This window comes from Ursus americanus, chromosome 18 (assembly GCF_024610735.1).
Source record: "Ursus americanus isolate L20-20 chromosome 18, mUrsAme1.1.p, whole genome shotgun sequence".
In the NCBI taxonomy this organism is placed as follows: domain Eukaryota; kingdom Metazoa; phylum Chordata; class Mammalia; order Carnivora; family Ursidae; genus Ursus; species Ursus americanus.
Genome location: NC_142144.1, coordinates 1,839,521 through 1,861,438, shown reverse-complemented (window position 1 = coordinate 1,861,438; position 21,918 = coordinate 1,839,521). Strand labels below are relative to the sequence as shown.

Here is a 21,918-nt window from a genome sequence, read left to right as displayed (position 1 = left end):
CCCCCAGAGCCCAGGGTCCCACCTGGAGAGCCCCCACCACCCCCAGAGCCCAGGGTCCCACCTGGGCGAGCCCCCACCACCCCCAGAGCCCAGGGTCCCACCTGGGCGAGCCCCCACCGCCCTCAGAGCCCAGGGTCTCACTTGGTCAAGCCCCCCTCGTCAGGCCATGGTTCTCCCTCGGGCAAAATAAAGAACCGCCCCATGGGTCTCTAAAGGCCACCCGGGTCTGATGTGCCACGGTCCTGGGGGACCCCTGCTCCACCCAGCCCTGCTCACCCAGGGCAGGGCCCAAGCTGGGCACAGGGGGCGAGTGGCAGAGCAGGACGGGCACCCCCAGGACCTGCTCTCCCCACAGGCCGGACCACCACTTCCTGGAGGCCATCTGCTGCTTCCCCATGGTCTACTACATGGAGGGCTCCGTGGACAAGTAAGGGGCCGGGCCGCCTCGCCTTCTCCCCACCGAGCCCACGGCGGCTTAGCAGAAGGCCCCTCCCCGCCCCGCCCCTCCTCCAGAGTCTCTCTCTCCCCGAGCGTGGGGAGGCCAGGAGGTCGGTGGGAGGGCAAGGTGCACCCAGAGGGAGCTCCCGGGACCCCCGAGCTGGCCGTCGGCGACCCCTGCACCCGCTTGCCGCCCGCAGCCTGGACAGCTTGCTGCAGTGCGGCATTATCTACGCGGACAACCTGGTCGTGGTGGACAAGGAGAGCACGATGAGTGCGGAGGAGGACTACATGGCAGACGCCAAGACCATCGTCAACGTGCAGACCATGTTCCGGTGAGCCAGGGGCTCGCACCCAGGGCAGACGCAGCAGGACCAGGCTGGGTCCCAAGCAGCCCCCCAGCCATCGGGGAGCCCACCCTGAGCCCCCTGACATCCACGACCAGGGCACCCTGCCCCAAGCACCCCCAATATCTGTGACCAGGGGACCCCACCCTGAGTCCCCTAATCCATTACCAGGGGACCCGCCCTGAGCCCTTCCTCCCCCATCCGTGATCGGGGGATCCTGCCCTGAGCCCCCGCTGCCCCGTCCGTGATCGGGGGACCCGCCCTGAGCCCCCGCTGCCCCGTCCGTGATCGGGGGACCCGCCCTGAGCCCCCGCTGCCCCGTCCGTGATCGGGGGACCCGCCCTGAGCCCCGGTTGCCCTGTCCGTGATCGGGGGACCCGCCCTGAGCCCCCGCTGCCCCGTCCGTGATCGGGGGACCCACCCTGAGCCCCCGCTGCCCCGTCCGTGATCGGGGGACCCGCCCTGAGCCCCCGCTGCCCCGTCCGTGATCGGGGGACCCGCCCTGAGCCCCCGCTGCCCCGTCCGTGATCGGGGGACCCGCCCTGAGCCCCCGCTGCCCTGCAGGCTCTTCCCCAGCTTGAGCATCACCACGGAGCTCACCCACCCTTCCAACATGCGGTTCATGCAGTTCCGTGCAAAGGACAGCTACTCTCTGGCTCTTTCCAAGCTGGAAAAGGTGAGCAGTTGCACCCGACCTCCCCCTGCCCGACGTGCCGAGCTGTCAGGGTCCGGAGCTTGAAGGGAATGGGCCAGGGGGCTCTTGAGGCTCAGGGGCCACGGGAGGCCAAGGCGCCTGCTCCCCTCTGGCCAGAGGGGGTCGGAGATGGGGACTCAGCTCCCGCATGAGGCTCCTATGTCACCCGGAGCCTTTAGGGGCACTGGCCAGAGGCAGACACGGTCCCCCTGATGGCCGGGTCCAGGCCTGGCCGTGCCTGGGGCGGAGCTGCCTGCCGTGTCCATAAATACCAGCTTCGGGGACACTAACTACCCACTTCCCGCGCCTCAGGCGTTATGCCCAAACCTGAATCGTGACCCGTCTCAACCTTCTGGTGGGTGCACACAAAGGACTGGGGGTCAGACAGGGGAGGAGATCGCTTGGGGTCACACAGTGAAGGGGTGCAGAGTGGGGATCCACCATTGGGTCCTGGGGGCTCCAGGAAGGGCGTCTGCTGGCATTGGTGCGGAGCTCCGGGGCATAGGGACCGGGGACACGGGCCCTGGTGACGTCGCCCCTGCTCAGGCCACTGGCGCACCACTCCACGGCGAGGGGCGGGGCATGTGCTGGGGCGGGGGCGAGACCGGGGAGCGGGTGAGCTGCCGAAAAGGAGGCTGGCAGCAGCAAGCACTTCCTGTGAGCCCCGTGCCCCTGGGCCTGGGCGGCCGGCCTCCCCAGGGAGCAGACGGCAGCCTCAGTGGCATCGGCGGCTGACCCTGGAGCTGCCGTGCACCCAAGCCAGGCCGGGCCATCAACACCAGACAGAGGGGACAAACGCGGGAGCTTCGCCCTGGCCCCGGGGGGGGGGGGGTGTGGAAGTGCGTCCCGCCCAGCGGGGGGTCAAGAGGCCGGTGGGGATCCTGGCGCTCCGCTTGCCAGAGGGACAAGTAGAAGCCGGACAGGTGGCCTCCAGGCCCTCGGAGACAGAGGAGCTCCTGCTCGGCGCAGCGGCAGAGGGACGTCAGGCACCCGGCCCGGCCCTCCCTGCAGGGGGTTCTGCCGGCCCCTTTGACCCCGGGCAGCAGCCTGTGGACTGAGCGTCCTTCCTCGGAATGACTGGAGCATGACTGGAGCGCGCCGGGTTCCGAGTCCAAACGCTGGGGCTGCTGCTCGGACGTGAGCAGGAGTCTGGGGGTCTGGGAATCTTCCAAGCGGCTGGTCCCGGCCCTCACTCCAGCTTCCCCGCGGACACGCAGTCCCTCAGCGGCCTCCCGCGCCGCCTGTTGGAGGAGCCGGGCTTCGAGGCAGGCCGCGCTCCCGCTCCCCCGCCTTCTGTGGCCGACGTCCCCCGAGGACCCCCCCTTACTGTGCAGCGTCACTTCCTGTAGCAGGCGCACCCGCCGCCCAGCTCAGGACAGTGAACCCTGACGTGTGGCTCCGTGGTCGGGGCCCGCACAGAAGGGAGGACGCCAGCGCGTGCAACCACAGGACGCTGCCTCAAGGAGCAGCTCGGGCTCCTCGGGACAGACGTGGGCTGGGGGCCCCAGGCGGGGCCCCGGGCGGCGGAGAGGGAGGGCCGGCAGAGCTGTGGGGTGCACCCGCCCTCAGAGATGCTCGGAGCCAGCGTCCCACCGCCCCCCGCGAGTCCCGGGCTTGGAGGCCACGGGGGCCTTGTCTTCTGACTTGCCCTGGGGTCCCCCGTGGGTCTCTGCCACCCAGGCACGCCCTGGCTCCCGACGGCTTGGACAGATGGCCCAGCCACGACGTCCCCCCACAGGAGCAGCTGGGCTCATTCCCTGAAAGAATTAATGGCAGTTTATTTTTATAAAAGCATGTGTGTTTTCCACCTCAAGGAACATTGAGATGATGAACACGTGTTTTGAAATGGTGACCCAAGTTGCCATGGCATCCGCCGGCCACAGAGCCGTGTAGAGAGAGGACCCGGCAGAAGGATGGCCGGGGAAGGTGGGACCTCGCTGTGCAGACCCCCCCACCATGTTCTGGCTGCTTGTCCCCCCGCGGGGCTGCCCGTCCAGTCCGGCCTCCAGCCCAGGCTCTGCCGGCAGGAGGGACTCACGCACACCTGTTCCCGAGCCTCGCCGTCACCGGCGCGCTGGGGCTCTGGACAAAGCCCTCGGGTCCTTCCAGCGCCAGGCACAGAATCTGCAGGGTCTCCTGCAGCCCGAGAACATGGGCCCCGTGTTCGAAACGCCGGGGAGTCCTGTTAAAGCTGCCCAAGCGCCATGCCTCCCCCGCCGTCCGCAGCCTCCGCAGTCCGCTTCCTCCTCGGTTCGCCGGTGCCGCTCAGGGAAGGAAAGCGCCCTTTGCAAGGACTCGCGGGGTCCACCGCGCACCGGAGACCCGCACGCAGACGCGCCCACCGGGCTGGGGTCTGCGGAGCCGCGCAGCGTGTGCTGCGTCCGGACACGTCTCAGTTCACCGGACGGGGCGCCGCCGCCAAAACCCGCCTCACGGCTTCGCGCCCCGATGCCCACACCCTGCCGCCCTCGGGCGGGAAAGGGCACCAGGTGGCCCCCGGGCCTTCTGTGTCCTTTGTCTGCCTTCTGCCTTTGAAGAAAGTCTGGTCCCGCGAGAAGGGGGCGCCTCCCAGCCGTCAGTAGCAGACGAACCAGGGCGCTGAGGACAATGGCCCCGAAGACGTCCACATCCGACTCACCAGGGCCCAGACGGAGTGCGGTGCACAGTCAAGGGACCATGTAGACCGGAGAGGGTCCCGCAGGGCCCAGCATCCTCACCGGGGACCTGCCAGCAGGGAGGCGGAGGGTCAGAGGTCAGCAGATGCGCTGCTAACTGTGGGGCAGGAGTGAGCCAGGAGCGGAGGGACGTGGTCAGCTTCCACAAACAAAACAGGAAGAAAGGACTGTCGCCTTGCGCCGCCAGAAGGAGCGCGGCCCGGCCGGAGCCTTGATCCCACCCCGTGAAATCCACGTTGGGCTTCCGAGTGCGGAGCCTTGCGAGGGTGGGGCTGTGTTCCCGCTGCCGGGCTGTGGTGACTTATTCCTGCAGCTGCAGGAAACTTCCAGGTCCCTGGAGCTCGGTGCTCACGGAGCACCGTGCACGCCTCGGGGGAACAGGGAGGCAGGGACAGCACACGCGTTGCCATGGCTTCTGTGTCCCCGGGCTCCACCATCCCGTCCGACTTCACTTAAAAACACAAGCTCAAGGATAAAACCACTGAGATGTTCTCGAATTTTGGGATGGCGAGAGCGGCGCATTGAAGCAAGCATGGGGTGCCACGGGACTGTGCGGGTCCCACGCCCGGTGCCACGGGACTGTGCGGGTCCCACGCCCGGCTCGGGGGGGAAGACCCCCATTCCTGAGCTCTGGGCTCGAGTGCGTCTGGGCGGGGACACGAGCCAGGTGCTGGGGCCCGAGGCCGGCCGTCGGCTGGTGCTCGCACGCCCTGCACCGCGTGGGCCGCCGCGGCGCGGGCTCCCGCCTGAGTCCCGCTTTCCTGCAGAGGGAACGGGAGAACGGCTCCAACCTGGCCTTCATGTTCCGCCTGCCGTTTGCCGCCGGCCGCGTCTTCAGCATCAGCATGTTGGACACGCTGCTCTACCAGGTCAGCGGGGGCGGGGGGCGGGGGCGGGGGACGCAGTGGGAGCCCCAGTCTCCTCCCCACTTCCAGCCGACAGCCCGGTTCTGAGCGTCCCTCCCTGGGTCCGCCCCTCGCGTCCCCGGCCCTTTTCCTCCCAGGAAGGCACTGCCCTGGGCTCCGCTCCCGGCAGCCTCTGGGCCTCCGATCTCCGAGGCCAGCCGGGCTTCCCAGTGGGAGGCTGCAGGCGCCCGGCGGGCGTGTGAGGGGACCCGGCCTGTCCCCGGGTGCCCCCGCCTCACTGCGGCCTCCCTCTCTGGCCAGTCCTTCGTGAAGGACTACATGATCTCCATCACCAGGCTGCTGCTGGGCCTCGACACCACGCCAGGCTCTGGCTACCTGTGCGCCGTGAGTGACGGGGAGGCCGGGCGGGCACGCCGTGGTCGGGCTGTGTGCGGCCGGCCCCGCTCAGGGCCGCCGCTCGCTCTAGATGAAAATCACGGAGGAGGACCTGTGGATTCGCACATACGGCCGGCTCTTCCAGAAGCTCTGCTCCTCCAGTGCCGAGATTCCCATCGGCATCTACAGGACCCAGTGCCACGTCTTCTCGACCTCGGAGGTTCGGGCCAGGGTCTCCGGAGGACGCGCTCGCGCCCAAGCAGCCCGCAGGCTGCCTGTGTAACTCGTGCCGCTGCCATGTTTCATTCTGGGCACCCGGGCCTTTGCTGTCCGGCCTCTCTGGGGTCAGGTTCATGTGCCCTCCACACGTGGTTGGGTGGCTGGGACCCCCAAGTGGGGCCGGGGAGCTCGAGGATGAGGGGCCCTGTGCTGCCAGCTAGAGCCACAGGGGGCAGCCTGCCACATGGGTCCCCAGTCCTCGAGGGGCTCAGGCGGGATCTGGGGCTGCGGCGGGGGCGGAGTCACCCACAGGCACCCAGGCTGCCCCTGGTTTCCTTTGCAGCCCCACGACCTCAGAGCCCAGGTGAGTGGCCCTGTGGGCCTCCCATCAAGCTGTGCTGACGGGTGCAGAGTCCCACCTGAACTCCCCCGCCCCAGGCCTGGGGGTCACGGGGCCCTGGGCAATGGCAGGGTCAGGGAGTGTGTCCCTAGGATGGCTCAGCCATGGCACAGCTCCAGGAGGGCCCCTGGGGAACCAGGTTCCTCCGGCCCCATGTGCTCTGTGCACGTCCCGCTGCGGCCCCCTCCCTACTGGTCTGGCCCGACCCCATGCCCCCAGCCTCTTGGGGTGCTGCCCAGGTGGGAGTCCCATGTCCCCACTGAGCCACGGGCACTCCCGTCTACCGCACTGTCCATCCCCGCTCTCCGAGATGGGGAGATTGAGGCTCGCGAAGGGGTGGCCTTCCGTGGCAAAATCAGAACAGGAAGGGCCCAGGTGGGAGCCATGGGAACAGGGCCCAGAGAGGTGGAAGGAGCTGCCCTCGTCCCCCCACCAAAGGCCAACGGACCTGGAGGCTGGCGGTTTGGGGCTCAGGAGGAAGGCTTGGGGCTGGCACCCCCCGCCCCCGGCTGGAGGAGGGAGGCACTCAGGCCCCTGGGCCCTGGGGTCCCCCTCCCCATCACCCTCCCGCCTTGGCCAGTCCCAGATCTCGGTGAGCGTGGAGGACTGCCAGGACACGCAGGAAACGAGGGGGCCCTGGGGCGCACGGGCGGGCACCGGCGGCGGCAGCAGCACCCACGGCCGGCACGCGGCTGGCGGGGACCCAGCCGAGCACCCGCTGCTGCGGCGCAAGAGCCTGCAGTGGGCCCGCAAGCTGAGCCGCAAGGGCCCCAAGCCCGCGGGGAAGGCGGCGGCCGCCGAGTGGGCCAGCCAGCAGCGGCTCAGCCTGTACCGGCGCTCCGAGCGGCAGGAGCTCTCCGAGCTGGTCAAGAACCGCATGAAGCACCTGGGGCTGCCCACCACCGGCTACGGTAAGGGCCCGGGCAGCGCCGCCTGCCCCCACCACCCAGGGCCTCCGCTCTGCCCGCCACCCCCGCGAGGCCCGTTGGAGCCCCTCTGGAGCGAGGATCCCCCAGAACTGGCCCGGAGCCCCGCAGGGAGGGCTCACCCTCAGCGCTCTGGGGCCTCAGTTTCCCCACCTGTAAAACAAAGCACTAGATTGAGCTGACTGAGCCCAGCGTGTGGATGTCACGGGAGCCGTGGCCATGGGGCCGGGCGGGCGGGGCAGGGCTCCCCCAAAGCCAAGGACACAGTCCTCGCGTGGGGACAGATCAGAAACGCAGGGGTGCATCGTGTGGAGAACGGGAATGTGGCGGGGGGAACCCACAGCCCCCTGGCCTTCCCAGCAGCCAGAGCGTACGGGGCACGTCGGGGGGCAGCTGGACCAGGGGCCACATCGAGCCCCGAGGCCGCTCCTGAGACAGTCACCCGTTTCTACTGCTTTGTGGCTGCGCCCCCAGACCTGGGCCGCCCCCTTCTCCCTGGGGCTTATTCTGGGGAAAAGCTCATGACCTTGACCAAGGGCAGACCCGGGGAAGTGACGCTCTTTCTCACACGGCTCTGGAGGTGCTGCCTCTGTCGTGGGGCTGAAGGGGAGCCCGGGCTCCCGGCCGCGACCCGTCTGCACCCACAACCGGCACTGGGTCAAGCCTCTGGCGGGTCGGGTTCCGTCTCAGGGACTCTGCCTGTGACTTGGGCTTGGCTGTCCCCCCGCGGGCACGGGCTCTCCCCACCCCGCTTCCTGCCATGCTGCCTGGCTCAAGGGCCCTAGCGCCCCCCCTCCAGGTGGGACCAGAGGCTCGAGTCTGGGGGCCAGCCACGCCCCCACCATGCCGAGGCTGCAGGGTTCACCTCTGCGCCCTCCGTGTCCCTGCCCCTCGGCGGCGTGCATCCGGCCCCATGCCAGGAGCGGCAGGTAGATCCCAGCCTGCCGACCTCAGAGCTGGCACCTGCCCCACGTTCCCTCAACCTCTGCACCCCCCCACCCACCCCAGAGCTTGGCAGAGAAGGAGCCCACGCTGCCGGTGACAGACTTGCTTCCCAGATGGCTGGTGCTGGCCCCTGCCGGTCCCCGAGTGCACGGCCTGCCGCGCGGCTGGCTGCCCCGCCCGCTGTGCCGGCCGCCGCACGCTGCTTGCTGACCTCTCTCTCTCTCTGTTTCTGTCTGTCCCTCTTCCTGTGTGTTCCGTAGAGGATGTAGCAAATTTAACAGCCAGTGATGTCATGAATCGGGTAAACCTGGGATATTTGCAAGGTAATTCTGCTCCGGCGGACTTCGGCTGCCACACAAGGGGGCATGCCAACCGTGGTCGACGGGCCGCCCAGGGCCCGCCCCAGCCAGGCAGGCGGACAGGACAGTAGACAGGAGAGGGTCCCTGCAGGCAGGGGCTCCCGTGTTCCCAGGTCGCCCCCATGCGGGGCCCGGACACCCTCCTCCTGTGCGTGCGGAGGACGGGACTGACCCCGGGAAGGCGTGTGGTCTGTGCCGGCAGCCTGACGGCCACCGCACAGCTTTCGGGGCTCCCCCAGTCCTGCTCCATGTGTTCTGAGGATAAGCCCCGCGTCCGTGTCTGCCCTGACAGCACTGCTGGCTGTCGGCCTGCAGCTGACCCGAGATGCCGGGGACCCTGAGCCCACCCAGCTCCAGGGCAGCATCCAGACGGATGGTTCTGAGCCTGGCTTGCATGCACCCATGCACACACACACACACACAGTGGAGCCTGGTGAGGCCTGGGCCGGCGGCTGGGGAACTGGGGTGGGCTCTGCCCTGGGCCTTTGTGGGCCGCGTGAGTCAGGCGGACCAGCAGGAGCTTCAAGAGGGGGTCTCCCTCTCCAGCTGAGACAAAGCCTGTCCGTACTCCTTTCTCATTCGGGGCTCAGGTTTCTTCCAAGCAGATGCCCCCACAGCCCCCAGATCTGCCCTGAGACCCCAACAGAAGTCAGAGCAGCATTCAGGCCACAGGTCCTGCTGCCAGGACCCCTTCCTCCCCTGGGAGCTCCTCGAGGCCCTAGAGAAAGCTCAGAGCTCACACGCCCGGCGCCTGGGGGCAGCCCCCCCATCCAGGGCTGACCCCAGAGGGGACGGTTCTCCTGGGCCGGGAGCCGTCTGGGGCAGACCCAGGCCCCAGAGTGAAAACCTCGGGGGCTCACAGTCCGGGGGTGCTGTTGGGGGCTGGCCCGTCGGGGCCCGTACCGGCAAGGCCTCTCCTGGGTTCTTAAGCTTTTCCTTAACCTGAAAGCCGGGACTGCGTTCACGAAAGACCCATGGGGCCAGCACAGATCCAAGTCCGGCAGCTTCCATGAACAGGGTGGCCGCGTCGCCCCCTCCCTGCGCCCAGCCGCACCCTTGCTTCCTGCTGGGGCTGAGGGCCCCCCACATGTGGACGTTGGGAAGTTCCTGAGGCCAGATGAAAACCAGAGGAGAGGGAAGCCCATTAGCCAGGCCCCCCGGGGAGGGCACCATCCCGCAGGCAGCCCCCTGAAAGCGCAGCGGTCACCTTCACCCCTGCTCGCCGTCACCCTTAAGGGAGGTGGCTCAGGCTGGGTCAGGTGGGGGGCTGGGGGGAGGTGAGTGCAGACCCCAGGGCATGGGGCAGGGAGGGGAGTGGAAGCACCTGGTCTGCAGGGTCCTGGGAAGGCCTGGATAGTAGAGGTGCAGGGATGGGGGCAGGGTCAGGTGACACCTCCTTCGGTCATTTGCCAGGAGAGCCATTGTCAGCCCCCTCCCCATCCCAGAGTGCAGTGGTTACAGTAAGCTGACCTGTCCTGGGGAAACTGAGGTCAGCGGCTCATGACCAAGCACCCCCCAGGCCCTGGCGCTACAGCTGGGGCCCCACCCCCCACCTGCCCACCTCGCAGCCCAGCACCCCAGACGCACAAAGCCAGGCCTGGCTCAGTCCAGTCCCAGGCCCCGCTGGCTTCAGGAAGACCCTGATCGTCCAGCTCAGGGGCAGAGGTGGGGGCCCAGGCTGGGTGGGGAGGGCCCCACGAGGCAAGTGTCAGCAAGTGAGATTGGGTGCCTGGCTGCCCAGCCACGGAGGGTGGCGCGTGTGCCCTGGGGGGAACTGGCTGCTGGCTCCGGCCCCAACACCAGCCCCATGCTCTGTGCCCCGACCCAGCGTATCTCTCAGTATGGCCGCTCCGCTGATGCCTGCGATTGGGGGTCGACAAGACCCACCTCCTTCTCCACCCGCAGCACCCCCGCATGCTCCATGAGGCCCACCCCAGAGACGCACGCAGGGCTCGGGGCTAGGAGGTGCGCCTCCCTGCAAGGTCACCAATGGAGCCCCCCTGCCCGGTGGCTGGCAGCTGCCCCCAAGGGGCCCAACACGGGTTGTGGGAAGAGAGCAGAAAGAGCCCTGGTCACCAGGCAGCCATTCCGGGAGTGGACACAGAGGCCGGCACCAAGGGTCTGCTCGTGTCTGCTGGTCCCCCAGGGCCCAGCCTGTGCCCCCGCCTGCCGCCCAGGAAGCTGCTGTGCCCGACCCGTCACTGCAGGGGGCGGGTTCAGCTCCGAACCACTCGGCCCCCAGCCTCGCCAGACAGCTGGCTGCTTCTCCCGCTTTGCAGAGTCCCTTTCTCGGCAGCCTGGCCAGTACAGTACTGCTGATAGGGGACGGTGCAGGGAGAAGGAAATGACGAGGGCTGGGGCACAGGCCACCAGGGCTAGGCTCCTCTGGAGGGCCACCCCCTTGATGGCCGCCCCGGGTCAGAAGGTGCCTTTAGACCTTGCCACATGGGTAAACTGAGGTCATGAGCCATTCGTTGCTCTGCTAGCGAACACAAGGCCTCTGCCAGCCCCGCGCGTGGCCACGAGGACATCTGTGATGGGACCACCGCTTCTCCAGAACCGGTTCTCCCCACTGCGGGCTGTGTCCCCACAGCCAGCCATGCACCAGAGACCAGGCTGTCCCCGTGGAAACCGAAGGGTCCCTCCTCTGGGAAGGGGGCTGGGGGGCCTGGGGGGGCCCTGTGGGCTGACGCCATGGAGCAGGTTGTGGGCAACAGGACATATGTCCAAAGCAGAGGGCGAGGAAGCGGCGAGGGAGGCCGGCCAGCGGGGGCAGGGGGGCAGGCAGGAGGGCTGGGACAGGGGTGTGTGCGGGCGCACGCGGGGCTTTGCGGGCAGCAGGTGTGCCCGAGGCCACCACATTGGAGGTGCTGGCTGCCCAGGGTGTGGGTGGCCGACCCCTGCCCGTGCCGGGCCCGCGGCAGGGACCCCGTCAGGCAGGGCCAGCCCTGCGGGGTTCAGGAGGGACATCTGGGAAGGCTAGGGAGATCCTGGGGCTGGGCCAGAGCCCCCGGCTCGTCCGGCGCAGGAGAGCGGAGGGGGCAGCGGCTGAGCAGTGACCGCCACGGGGCCCGTCTCCTTTGCAGACGAGATGAACGACCAGCAGAACACGTTATCCTACGTCCTCATCAACCCCCCGCCTGACACGAGGCTGGAGCCCAACGACATCGTGTAAGTACCGCGTCCACAGGCGAGCAGACGCCGCGCCCCACGCCGAGCACCGGCCTGGGCGGAGGGCAGTGTCCAGGGCTGTCCCGCCACCCCCGCAGGTACCTCATCCGCTCCGACCCCCTGGCCCACGTGGCCAGCAGCGCGCAGAGCCAGAAGAGCAGCTGCAGCCACAGGCTGGCCTCCTGCAACCCCGAGACTCGCGACGAGACGCAGCTCTGAGCCAGGCCTGCGAGGAGCCCGGCCGCCGGGGCCCACGGGCCCCCACCCTCACGTCAGCATGCATTGCGCTGCATGGAGCACCGGGACCCCGCCGCGCCTGCCGGGACCCTGCCACGCCGGCACGGCCCCCGCTGCCACGTGGGCCTGGCCCACCCCGGACGGCAGCCCTCACCGCGGCTGAGGGGGGAGCATGCCCCCAGACACCAGGAGACGCGGGCGGGGAGGCCTTTTTTAACCTGTTTTTACAAACCTGTATAGTCCGCGTCCCTACACAATGTACCGCAACTCGTGACCGGGTCTGGCTGAGGTGGACGGAGGACCGTGTGGGCCCACGGCTGTGCTGCAGGGGGAGGCAGGGGTGCATGGGGACGGGAGGGAACCGAGCCCCCGACAGCCGTACACACTCAGACACACAGCTCACGTGGAAGCCGTGTTTCCACGGCCGTGTACCGATGGCCCGCTCATGGGGCTGTGCTTGGCCACACGATTGTGAGGGTCTGGCCCAGAGTCGGGCCCTGAGGGGCTCCCCTGCTGGCGAGCGCTCCAGCACCCTGCGGCGGATGGGAGAGGGGAGCCGTAAACACAAGGAAGTCAGCTGCCTGGCCTGGAGCCCCCCCACCCTGAGGCTGGGCCTGCTCGGAGTGCGTGGAGGGGGGCGGGCTGCCTCGAGACCCCCCGAGGGATCCCGCCGGCATACAAGGGTTTCTGCGACCGAGGACTTCATGGCCAAGAACGAGACGTCCTTCCCCTCCGTGTTTATGTGAACGACTGCGGCCCCGTGTCTGTGGGCGTCGGGCAGGGCAGGTGCGTTTCCATGGGCCGCTCGACGCCCGTTAGCACCCGACCAGAAGCACAACTCACCCTGGGCTGCTGGCCCAGGTTCTCCTCTGCAAGGGAAGGACCCAGCGGTGGCCATCCGTGACCCGCCGCTGGGCTTCCTTTGTGACTGTGTGTGGCAGGTGTTGCAAGGCCAATGCTGGGACCTTCTATTAAATGGATGCTTTCTGCAAATATGCGGCTTGCTTATAAGGCATTCCCTCCATGGCCTAATGGTCTAGGCCTGGGCCCAGCCCCTCACCAGCCACCCAATTCCAGCAGTGAGACACACGTGCTGTGACTTCCACCCCACCCGGACCCCACAAGCCCCTGTCCCGAGGAAGCGCTGCAGGCCTGGGCCTCCATGGGCATCTGCATGCTGGCAGCTGGGAAGCATGGCTGGGGCGGGGGCTCCCTGGGGCGGGCACGGGGACCCCAGGCCCTGCCAGAGTCCCGTGCACTTGTGTGCTGGGCTCCTGAGACCAGCAGGTGTTGGGGGCAGGAGGGCAGGGCTGCCCCAGGGGGGCCTGCATCAGCACAAAGCCGTCCACGTTCATTTCGGAGCGGGGGCCCTCATTCACAGAGCCCCAAGAAGCTGGGTGAAAGGGAAGGGTCAACAAGCCTCTAGACAGCGGCAGAGATGCCTACCCTGAAGGAGGGTGTGGCCCGGCCACACGTCCAGCTCACCCCCTACGCCCGGCCTGCCCGGGCCTCCTGCCCTCGGGGAACTTGCAAGCCCTTGGTGCAGCCACGGGGCCGGGGCCGGTGAGGAAGGGGCTGCTGAGTGGGTGGGGGTCCCAGGGCCCTGCACAGGGTCCTGCCAGTGAGCATCCCCCCCACACCATCACCCCAACAGCAGAAGGGGCCCTGCGGAGCAGAAGGGGAGAGGACCCTCCCCACCACTGGGACCAGTGATGCTTGGGTGACCAGGATGGGGCATGGGGATGCCTGAGGACGACAGGGCTGGTGGCGTGAACACTGGGAGGGGGCACCCCCGGGACAGGCGAGAAGCTTCTCCACGTTTCCTGGCAAGAGTCTTCAGACACAAGTAGAAACTTCTGGTTCCTAATCTGACAGGACACTGCTCAGACAGGAGCCCCAAAAGGTGCCGGGCGGGCGAGGGGAAGGCACCAGCCGGGGGGTGCGGGGGGGGGTGTGCCCTGCAAAGTGGCGGCAGGGGTGGCAGACACCACAAACTGCAGAGCAACCCCCAAAACGTCTCCAAAGTCCAAGTGACATGCTCAGAGATGAAAGGATGCAGCACCGTGGAAAACGCCACGAGAACCACAGAAGGGAGAGAGCAAGATCACGAAACAAAGACAAGGCCACGGGCAGAACAGCAACGAGCAGGCAGGTTAACCCACAGACGTACGTGGGAAGAGGAGCCCCCAAATTAGCAAGAGCAGCGAGCTGTGTCCGCAGGAGGAGCTCGCGAACTGGCCCGGGCTCCACAGAAGCACCAAGGCGGGCAGCCTCGCTCCACCCGGTGCACACCCCAGCGCTCTCCCTGCGGGGCTCAAGCTGGACTCAGCATTCTGGAAAGCGGCACAGGCGCGGGTCTCACAACTGGCGGGCTGGGCAGGGCTGTGGGTCCAAGAAGAAGGCTGCCGCGCGCCAGGCGGGACCTGACAGCAGGCAGGCTGGACACACACGGAGGTCTACGGTCCGGGGTGGCCGGGGGGCCGCTCCAAGTCCAGGACCTCAGCCTACCCACCTGGGGCTAGGGCTGGGGGAGCAGTCAGCTGGCCAGAACCACCTTCACCCCCAGTGAGGTCGGCAGGAGCTTGGGGACACCCCAGAGTGGGGGTCTCCAGCCCAAGACTCTGTCCCCCAAGGGAGCTGGGTCGTGGGCCCTGCCACGTGTCTGCCACGTGAGCACACAGCATCTCTAGCACCTTCCGCCTTGCCCTGGCTGCAGAGCACTGAGCTGGAGACAAATGACCCCATCACGTCTGGCCTGACCGCCCTGGGCCTGGCCCAGAGCCTGGGGTCTTCGGGGTAGTAGCCACCTATGCTCGCAGCATCTGCAAGGGCCCCCGCCTGGAGGGGGTCGTGTGCACAGGCTCCCCCGCCGCACGGGCAGGTCCCTGGGGTCTCCGGGGCCCACAAGTGGACCCCTTCTTGAAGGGGCTCTTCAGACAGGGCTCCCCGGAGGTCTTTGGCGTGCCTGGCTCCCAGGCAGGGCTGCTCACAGCCGCCGGCACCGTGCCGCCAGGGTCCCTCTGGGGCTGCCTGGAGGACTGTCCACCATGCCACCCTCTTGTTGCCCTGAACCTTGTCCCGAGACGCTGCGGACTCCAGACTTGCTCTGGGCATCTGCCACAGCTCCCTCTTCCGTCCCATCTCAGGGTCCTGGCCCTTCAGGGCAGAAGGGGTCCCGGGGTGCTCATCACCCACCCTGAGCTCTGACGTGGCCCCAGTGGCTGGAGCCCAGCTGTCCTGCTGTCCATGTGGGCTCATGAGTCTTCCAAGGGGAGCTCCTTCCCCCAGCATCTCCTCTGAGAGCTGGCGCCGAGCCCTTGGGTCCCCAACAAAGGGAGCTGAGATGGACAAGAGGCACCAGGGGCCCCAAAGCCCCTCTCCAAGCCTGGAAGACGGGACCACAGCAGGCACCAAATTCAGGGCTGTCTTGTCCTTGGTCCCCAAATGCAAACCCAGAATCAGTGGATGAAGCTGCACGCTAAGTCTCTGGGGACTTGTGCGTGGGACGGCATTCCATTCGTAGACCCACGTGGGTGACGGAGCCTCCCCAGCTGAGCCCTGGCCACTGGCCTGCTTCCAAGTGTGTCCTAAGTGACCACAAGCATCCTGCGTGTTTCGTACTGGGCTTCTTCCCGGAGACTTCCTAGTCTTACTGCTCCGTGACCCCTTTGCACAATGCATTTCCTGACACGGTTACGCGTGGGTCCAGAAATGGTTCACCTGCTGGATTGTTACCAGCCACCGCTCTGGAGTCCAATACTCATTATCTGTTCATTTTTGCTTTTCTAAGATGACTTTCCTATTTCTACAAATAACCATTTGGGTTTTTCTTTTCCTACTTTTTAGTTGACCTTGAAAAAAAAAAAAAAGCCAGTTACTTTATCAGCAAAATGAGTTGAGAATAGCAGAGAATCACAACTCAGGACGAGTGGCGTATGGTGAGCCAAAGGCCAGTCCGGCAGCGGCGGCCAGGAGAGGCTGCTTCGCCGCGTTCCCACAGGCCCCCCTCCTTCCGCCGGGGATGGAGAACCGGACGGACTCCTGTCACAACACGAGGGGAGACGCCACTTTTAATGAGGTTTCCTTTGTTTACTTTCACGTCATACCTTATTTTTCTTCTCTTATTACGATGGCTCGGATGTCCAGTTAACGCCTTGGCTAGTCACGGTGACCGAAGGCAACCTGGCCTCCATCCTGACCCACACGGGGATTCTTCCTGCGTCAAATGTGGGGTTTACTGGAGGTCTCTGGCAGGTGTGGTCAAACTACAGAAGTTCTAACTGCAGAATCAATGGGGACGTCTTCAGTGTTAGCAACTGTTTTCACAGACAGTTTTTCTCTTTTATGCTATTAGTGTGGATTATGCCAAGACGTTTTCATGCCCGTGGAATGCGACTGAGCACGGTGTCCTAATCGTCAAAAATCACAGCTGGGCCCCCTCTACTACTTCAGCTCGGCTTCTGTATGTCTGTCCATTGGTAAAGCAGACCACAGTCTTATACTCTCGTGCTGCTTCTGGTCGGGCTCCGGTGTGCGGTCACGCTGGTTTCACCGACCAGCTCTGCTGTGTTTGGGTCTCTCATCAATGTCCGCTTTTCACACGCAGAATTTCTTCCTTCCACTTTCTATTATCTTAGCCTCCTTGGTGAAAGCTCGTTTTTTTCCATCTTTCTTAATTCTTAACAAAGACGCATAAGACCGCAAACTCCCGCGGACGGTGCTGGGAGCACATACGCAGTGACATGCAAAAGGATTCGAGAGATTCCTGACGGGAGTGGCTGCTTTCCCAAATACCACGACCCATGAGCAGGCCACAGGCAGTAAGACCCGTGCAAGGTGGCGCAGAGACACAGGCAGCCGGCGCGTCTCTGACCGCTGCGAGGAGCGGCCAAGGCGCAGCAGCTTCCAGCACCACGAACAGATGCTCTCACCAGTTCTGGGGGGTCAGAAATGCAACCCAGGCCTCACGGGATAAGGTGAAGGGGTCAGCGGGCTTCACCCCTTTCGGGAGGCTCTAGGGGGAGGATCTGTGTCTTGCCTTTTCCGGATCCTGGAGGCCACCCATGTTCCTGAGCTCCTGGTCCCTTCGTCCACGGTCAAAGCCAGCCACATGGCACATTCCCACACCCCTCTTCTGTTGCCACAGCTCCAACTCTGATGCTTGGCTGCCTCCCTCTTGCACTTCGGAGGACCCCTGTGCCACCCTGGGCTCCATGGACAAGGAGGGTCACCTCCCATCTCAAGGCCAGCTGAGAAACAAGCCCAATTCCCTCTGCGGCCTTAACTCGTTCACCATCAACCAAGCACAGTCACACACGGGTTCTGGAGACGAGGCTGTGGACACCCGAGGGGTCGTCACTCTGCCTCCTACGTGCACCAGCAGGTTTGAAGAGACCACAGGAGCCACATCACAGCACAGGTGGGATGCTGGGGCAGAGGGGTACGCTCCAAAGGGCTCTGGGTCATCCGACCTCCGCAGGGAAATGCTACGGGGCTTCCACCTCACAGGTGGCCGTGACAGCCAGCTCCGGGTGCACAAGGGCCCAAACACAACAGCCCAGAACCCAGGCTTTACACGTTCATTTCAAAAACACCTTCATAAACTCACGGCAGCTCTAATAAGAACAATGACAATTGGGCCAAATAAACCTGAATAACGTGTGTTTATCACGACACCAACAAAACCAAGGAAAATCACAGACCGGGCCGTTTATATTATCTTTTCTGTATTAGCTTTCAAAAATTTACCTTCTGTAAATTACTTAGAAAAAAGACAGACAACTCAGCAGAAAAAGGGGCAAAACACTTGAATAGACGTCTTACAAAAGAGGAAACTCAAAATGACCACCAAAGACACGGACACGTGCTCTCTTCCGCCGGGATCAGGGAAACGCTCGGTAAAAGCCCCAGAGATGTGTTCCAAACGCCAACTGCCATCAAAAAGCCACAATTCGGCAAATGTGCAGCTTCCGTCATTAAAGATTCCTATTTATTTTTAAAATTTCCATGAATCAGCAACAAGTACTACTCAGGGAAAGCAATCCACTCAAATGCGGCACAGAAAACGAGCCGGAGGCTCCCAGGAGAGGAAGCACGGGTGACCCACGCGCCTGGAAAGAAGGCTCCCCCGCGAGGGTTCCACGGCGAAACTGTCGGGGCGGCCCACGTGCCCTGAAGCCCGGATTCCCGGTGGGCCCCGTGAGCCTCCGAGCTGTGCTTGGGCGCCCAGAACGTGGAGACGCCGCCCTCCCCTCGACCTGCCCTGAGATGCCAGGGCTCCCAGGCGCGTCTCCTCTCCCCCCGCGCGGTCTGCTCGCAGGGTGCCCCCACCTGCTTCACAGGTCTGGGATGTACTCGCCACCTCTCCCCCAACAGCGGACTGGCACAGTCTTACTGGCGCATTTCTTTCCTGGAGACTCAAAGTAACGGTGCGTCTGGAAACCGTCTCCACAGCTCCACAAGGACAGGGCCCGCCGCGCCCAGGACAGCATGAGCAGTGCCCGTCTGCGAGGGGAGGCGCGGCTCTCCACGCTCACCACCGCACCTGTGAGCTAGCCACGCATCTCCTACTTTCCACAAAACTGCGTTTTTAAAGAAACAAAAATCAAATTTAATTGTCTGGAAAGCAGGGATTGTTTTATTCAATGAATCCACTCCCAACCCAGGCAAGGAGAGTAATTCCACGTGGCGGGCGGAGCAGGCTCCGGGTGGCGGCAGGCCTGGCCGCCCCGGCCAGAGCTGCCCCCTTGCGAGAAGCCCACCTCCCCGGCTCACATCGTCTGTGCCCCCATCCTGAGCGACAGAGCTGCCACCTCTATGGGGCTTGTAAACAACGTCTGCATGTTTATCTGAAAGCAAAAAGTCAGGACTGCAGTGAACAACTGCTTATAAACGCTCATCTTCAAACACCACCGCCTCCAGCTCTTGATCTCCAAACACAGGACCCGGGCATCTCTGACGTGGCTGGCGGGGGAGCGCGCAGCGCGACGTCGGCCTTGAGCTCGGCATCCGCACACGGAGTTCGCGTGACGCTGCCATCTTCTAGAGAACGTCCTTCCCAGAAAGCTGTGACGTTGCTGAAGCCCTGGCTGCTGACACGGGAACATCACGTTCTCGCTCTCCTCCCTGCCCTCCGGCCCAGCTGACGATGGCTGTCGCCAGGCTTAAGGCCGACTAGGTCCGAGCCCGCAGCGGTCCGTGCGCGGAAGGCGACCAGAGCAGGCCCAGCCGCTCTAGAGTGCCGCCCCCTTGTCACCATTTACAGTCACTTGGGGCCTGGCCTGTTTCCCACCCCGGCCCTGCACAGAGGCCTTCTGGGTGCTGCTCCTGGAGGCCCACGTGCTCAGAAGGCCAGGCCGTCCAGCCACATCCCTCCTGCCACCCGTTACTGGGAGGTACACTGACTCTGTGGCTGTCTACTCCCACCCTGAAAACCCCCGTGACCTTCCTGTAAGGAAGACTCCAGGTAAGAAGGGCCCCCACCAAGGACACGCCCCAGGAGCATACATCCTTCCCTCCCTCCTTGTGGGACCGCCATCCACATCTGACCAAGGCGGTGGCTCTGCTCAGCCTCTGTCCGGGCTGCACGGGCCGTCCACGCTACGGCGCTCCGGTCCCCATGGAGTTCAGTGCGGTCCTCTTGGCCCCGTGCCTCCCCCAGCACCCAAGCACGCCCAGGGTCGCACGGGATTCCTCCCACAACCTTCCTCGCAACGCTTCAGTGCAGGAGCAGGAGCAAGGCCTCGGTGTCCCGGACCTGCACCCGAGGGGAAGCTTCCCCCACTTCTACCGAATGCCCATCTGGAGGCCGCCGCCCAGCCGGAGCGCGAACAGCGAGGGAAGATGTCCTCTGCGGTCCCTCCAGGAGCCTGTGCCCGCCCCAGGCCCCCTCGCCCGGCTCTTCGCTTCCCTGGCCTGGTCCGACCCTCGGGTCTTCGGACACTGCACTTCCCACCCAGAGGAGGAAGAGCCGGTGTGACCCTAAGGGAAGGACACCCCTGGGCAGTCTGCACTTAGCCCGTGACGGCCCACAGCCCCCGGGGTCCGCGTGTGCCCAAGCAACGCGCGCTCCTGGACCAGGAACTGACTGCCCGTTAAACTCAGGGGTGTTTGCCGGCTGCAGGAGCGTCTGACCTGAACAAACACACACACACAACAATGAAACACGGTGCCTTGCAACCCCGCCAATGGTCTCCGACCGCACTTCACCTTCACGTCACCCCAGCGCCGCGGCAGCGGGGACGCAGCCGGTACTCGGACAGACAAGTTGACGATGGGTAACAGAACGTAGGAGCAAAATGGCCTAGGGAGAACTTTGCTGACAAGTATTGGGAACTTTTCATTTAAAAATCTTAAAAGGGGGGGGGCGCCTGGGTGGCTCAATCGTTAAACGTCTGCCTTCGGCCAAGGGTGTGATCCCAGCGTTATGGGATCGAGCCCCACATCGGGCTCCTCCACTGGGAGCCTGCTTCTTCCTCTCCCACTCCCCCTGCTTGTGTTCCCTCTCTCGCTGGCTGTCTCTATCTCTGTCGAGTAAATTTTAAAAATCTTTAAAAAAAAAAAATCTTAAAAGGGGCGCCTGGGGGGCTCCATCGGTTGAGCGTCTGCCTTCGGTTCAGGTCATGATCCCGGGGTCCTGGGACTGAGTCCTGCGTCGGGCTCCCAGCTCAGCGGGGGGCCTGCTTCTCCCTCTGCCTCTCTCTCTTTCCCTCATGAATAAATAATCTTTTTAAAAAAATAAACAAAAATTTAAAAAAGAACTGTGGAAATTGGGCTGCACACTTGTGATTCATTTACTTTTCTGTAGGTATGTTCTGCTTCGGTTTAAAAAACAAACAAGGAGAAACAAAAGATAAAATGAATTTATGGGACTTCATCAAGATTAAAAGTTTCTGCACAGCCAAGGAAACAGTCAGAAAAACTAAGAGGCAGCCCACGGAATGGGAGAATATATTTGCAAATGACACTACAGATAAAGGACTGGTATCCAAGATCTACAAAGAACTTCTCAAACTCAATACACGAGAAACAAATAAATCATAAAATGGGCAGAAGATATGAACAGACACGTTTCCAATGAAGACATACAAATGGCTAACAGACACGTGAAAAAATGTTCAAAATCATTAGCCATCAGGGAAATTCAAATCAAAACCACACTGAGATACCACCTTACGCCAGTTAGAGTGGCAAAAATAGACAAGACAAGAAACAACAATTGCTGGAGAGGATGTGGAGAAAGGGGATACCTCCTACATTGTTGGTGGGAATGCAAGTTGGTACAGCCACTCTGGAAAACAGTGTGGAGGTCCCTTAAAAAGTTAAAAATTGAGCTACCCTATGATCCAGCCATTGCACTACTGGGTGTTTACCCCAAAGATACAGACGTAGTGAAGAGAAGGGCCATATGCACCCCAATGTTCATAGCAGCAATGTCCACAATAGCTAAATCGTGGAAGGAGCCGAGATGCCCTTCAACAGATGACTGGATTAAGAAGTTGTGGTCCATATATACAATGGAATATTACTCAGCTATCAGAAAGAACGAGTTCTCAACATTTGCTGCAACATGGACGGCACTGGAGGAGATAATGCTGAGTGAAATAAGTCAAGCAGAGAAAGACAACTATCATATGATTTCTCTCATCTACGGAACATAAGAACTAGGAAGATCAGTAAGGGAAGAAAGGGATAAAGAAAGGGGGGGTAATCAGAAGGGGGAATGAAGCATGAGAGACTACGGACTCTGAGAAACAAACTGAGGACTTCAGAGGGGAGGGGGGTGGGGGAATGGGATAGACCGGTGATGGGTAGTAAGGAGGGCACGTATTGCATGGTGCACTGGGTGTTACAAGCAACTAATGAATCATCGAACTTTACATCGGAAACCGGGGATGTACTGTATGGTGACTAACATAAAATATCATTTTAAAAAAATAAATAAATAAATAAAATAAAAAAAACAAACAAGGACTGTTTTGTAATGAAACCAACAAAAATTGGAATAAAAAGGCAAAAAGTAAACTCTACCTCTTGCAAAACTCAAGACTAGAGTGTTTCATCAGCTCGACTGAAAATAACTGCTTGTCAACACAGCACATGCAGGCCCCTCGACGCCTCCCGTCGCGGCCTGGGGCCCCACCTGCCACTTAACCCACAGGTGAAGCAGCACCACGACCACCACGTGACTTCCTCTCGTGACGACGTAAGACAGCCCAGGACGATTCTGCGCCATTCATCCCAGAACAAGAGCTGAATGACACAAGA

At 63.5% G+C, this 21,918-nt stretch overlaps 1 protein-coding gene across 1 annotated transcript in view; it reads left to right on the top strand.

Annotated features, from left to right (window-relative positions):
• KCNT1 (potassium sodium-activated channel subfamily T member 1) overlaps positions 1-12,645 on the top strand; it is a 33,233-nt gene extending 20,588 nt beyond the window's left edge. Inside the window, exons 21-31 of the mRNA XM_045813702.2 lie at positions 356-427; positions 639-773; positions 1,350-1,461; positions 4,922-5,023; positions 5,321-5,404; positions 5,487-5,615; positions 5,958-5,978; positions 6,595-6,925; positions 8,146-8,208; positions 11,331-11,415; positions 11,514-12,645. Coding sequence (XP_045669658.1) covers positions 356-427; positions 639-773; positions 1,350-1,461; positions 4,922-5,023; positions 5,321-5,404; positions 5,487-5,615; positions 5,958-5,978; positions 6,595-6,925; positions 8,146-8,208; positions 11,331-11,415; positions 11,514-11,634 — 1,255 coding nt within the window. The 3' untranslated portion in view covers positions 11,635-12,645. The remainder of the gene's footprint in view (positions 1-355; positions 428-638; positions 774-1,349; positions 1,462-4,921; positions 5,024-5,320; positions 5,405-5,486; positions 5,616-5,957; positions 5,979-6,594; positions 6,926-8,145; positions 8,209-11,330; positions 11,416-11,513) is intronic.
• The last annotated feature ends 9,273 nt before the right edge of the window (positions 12,646-21,918 follow it).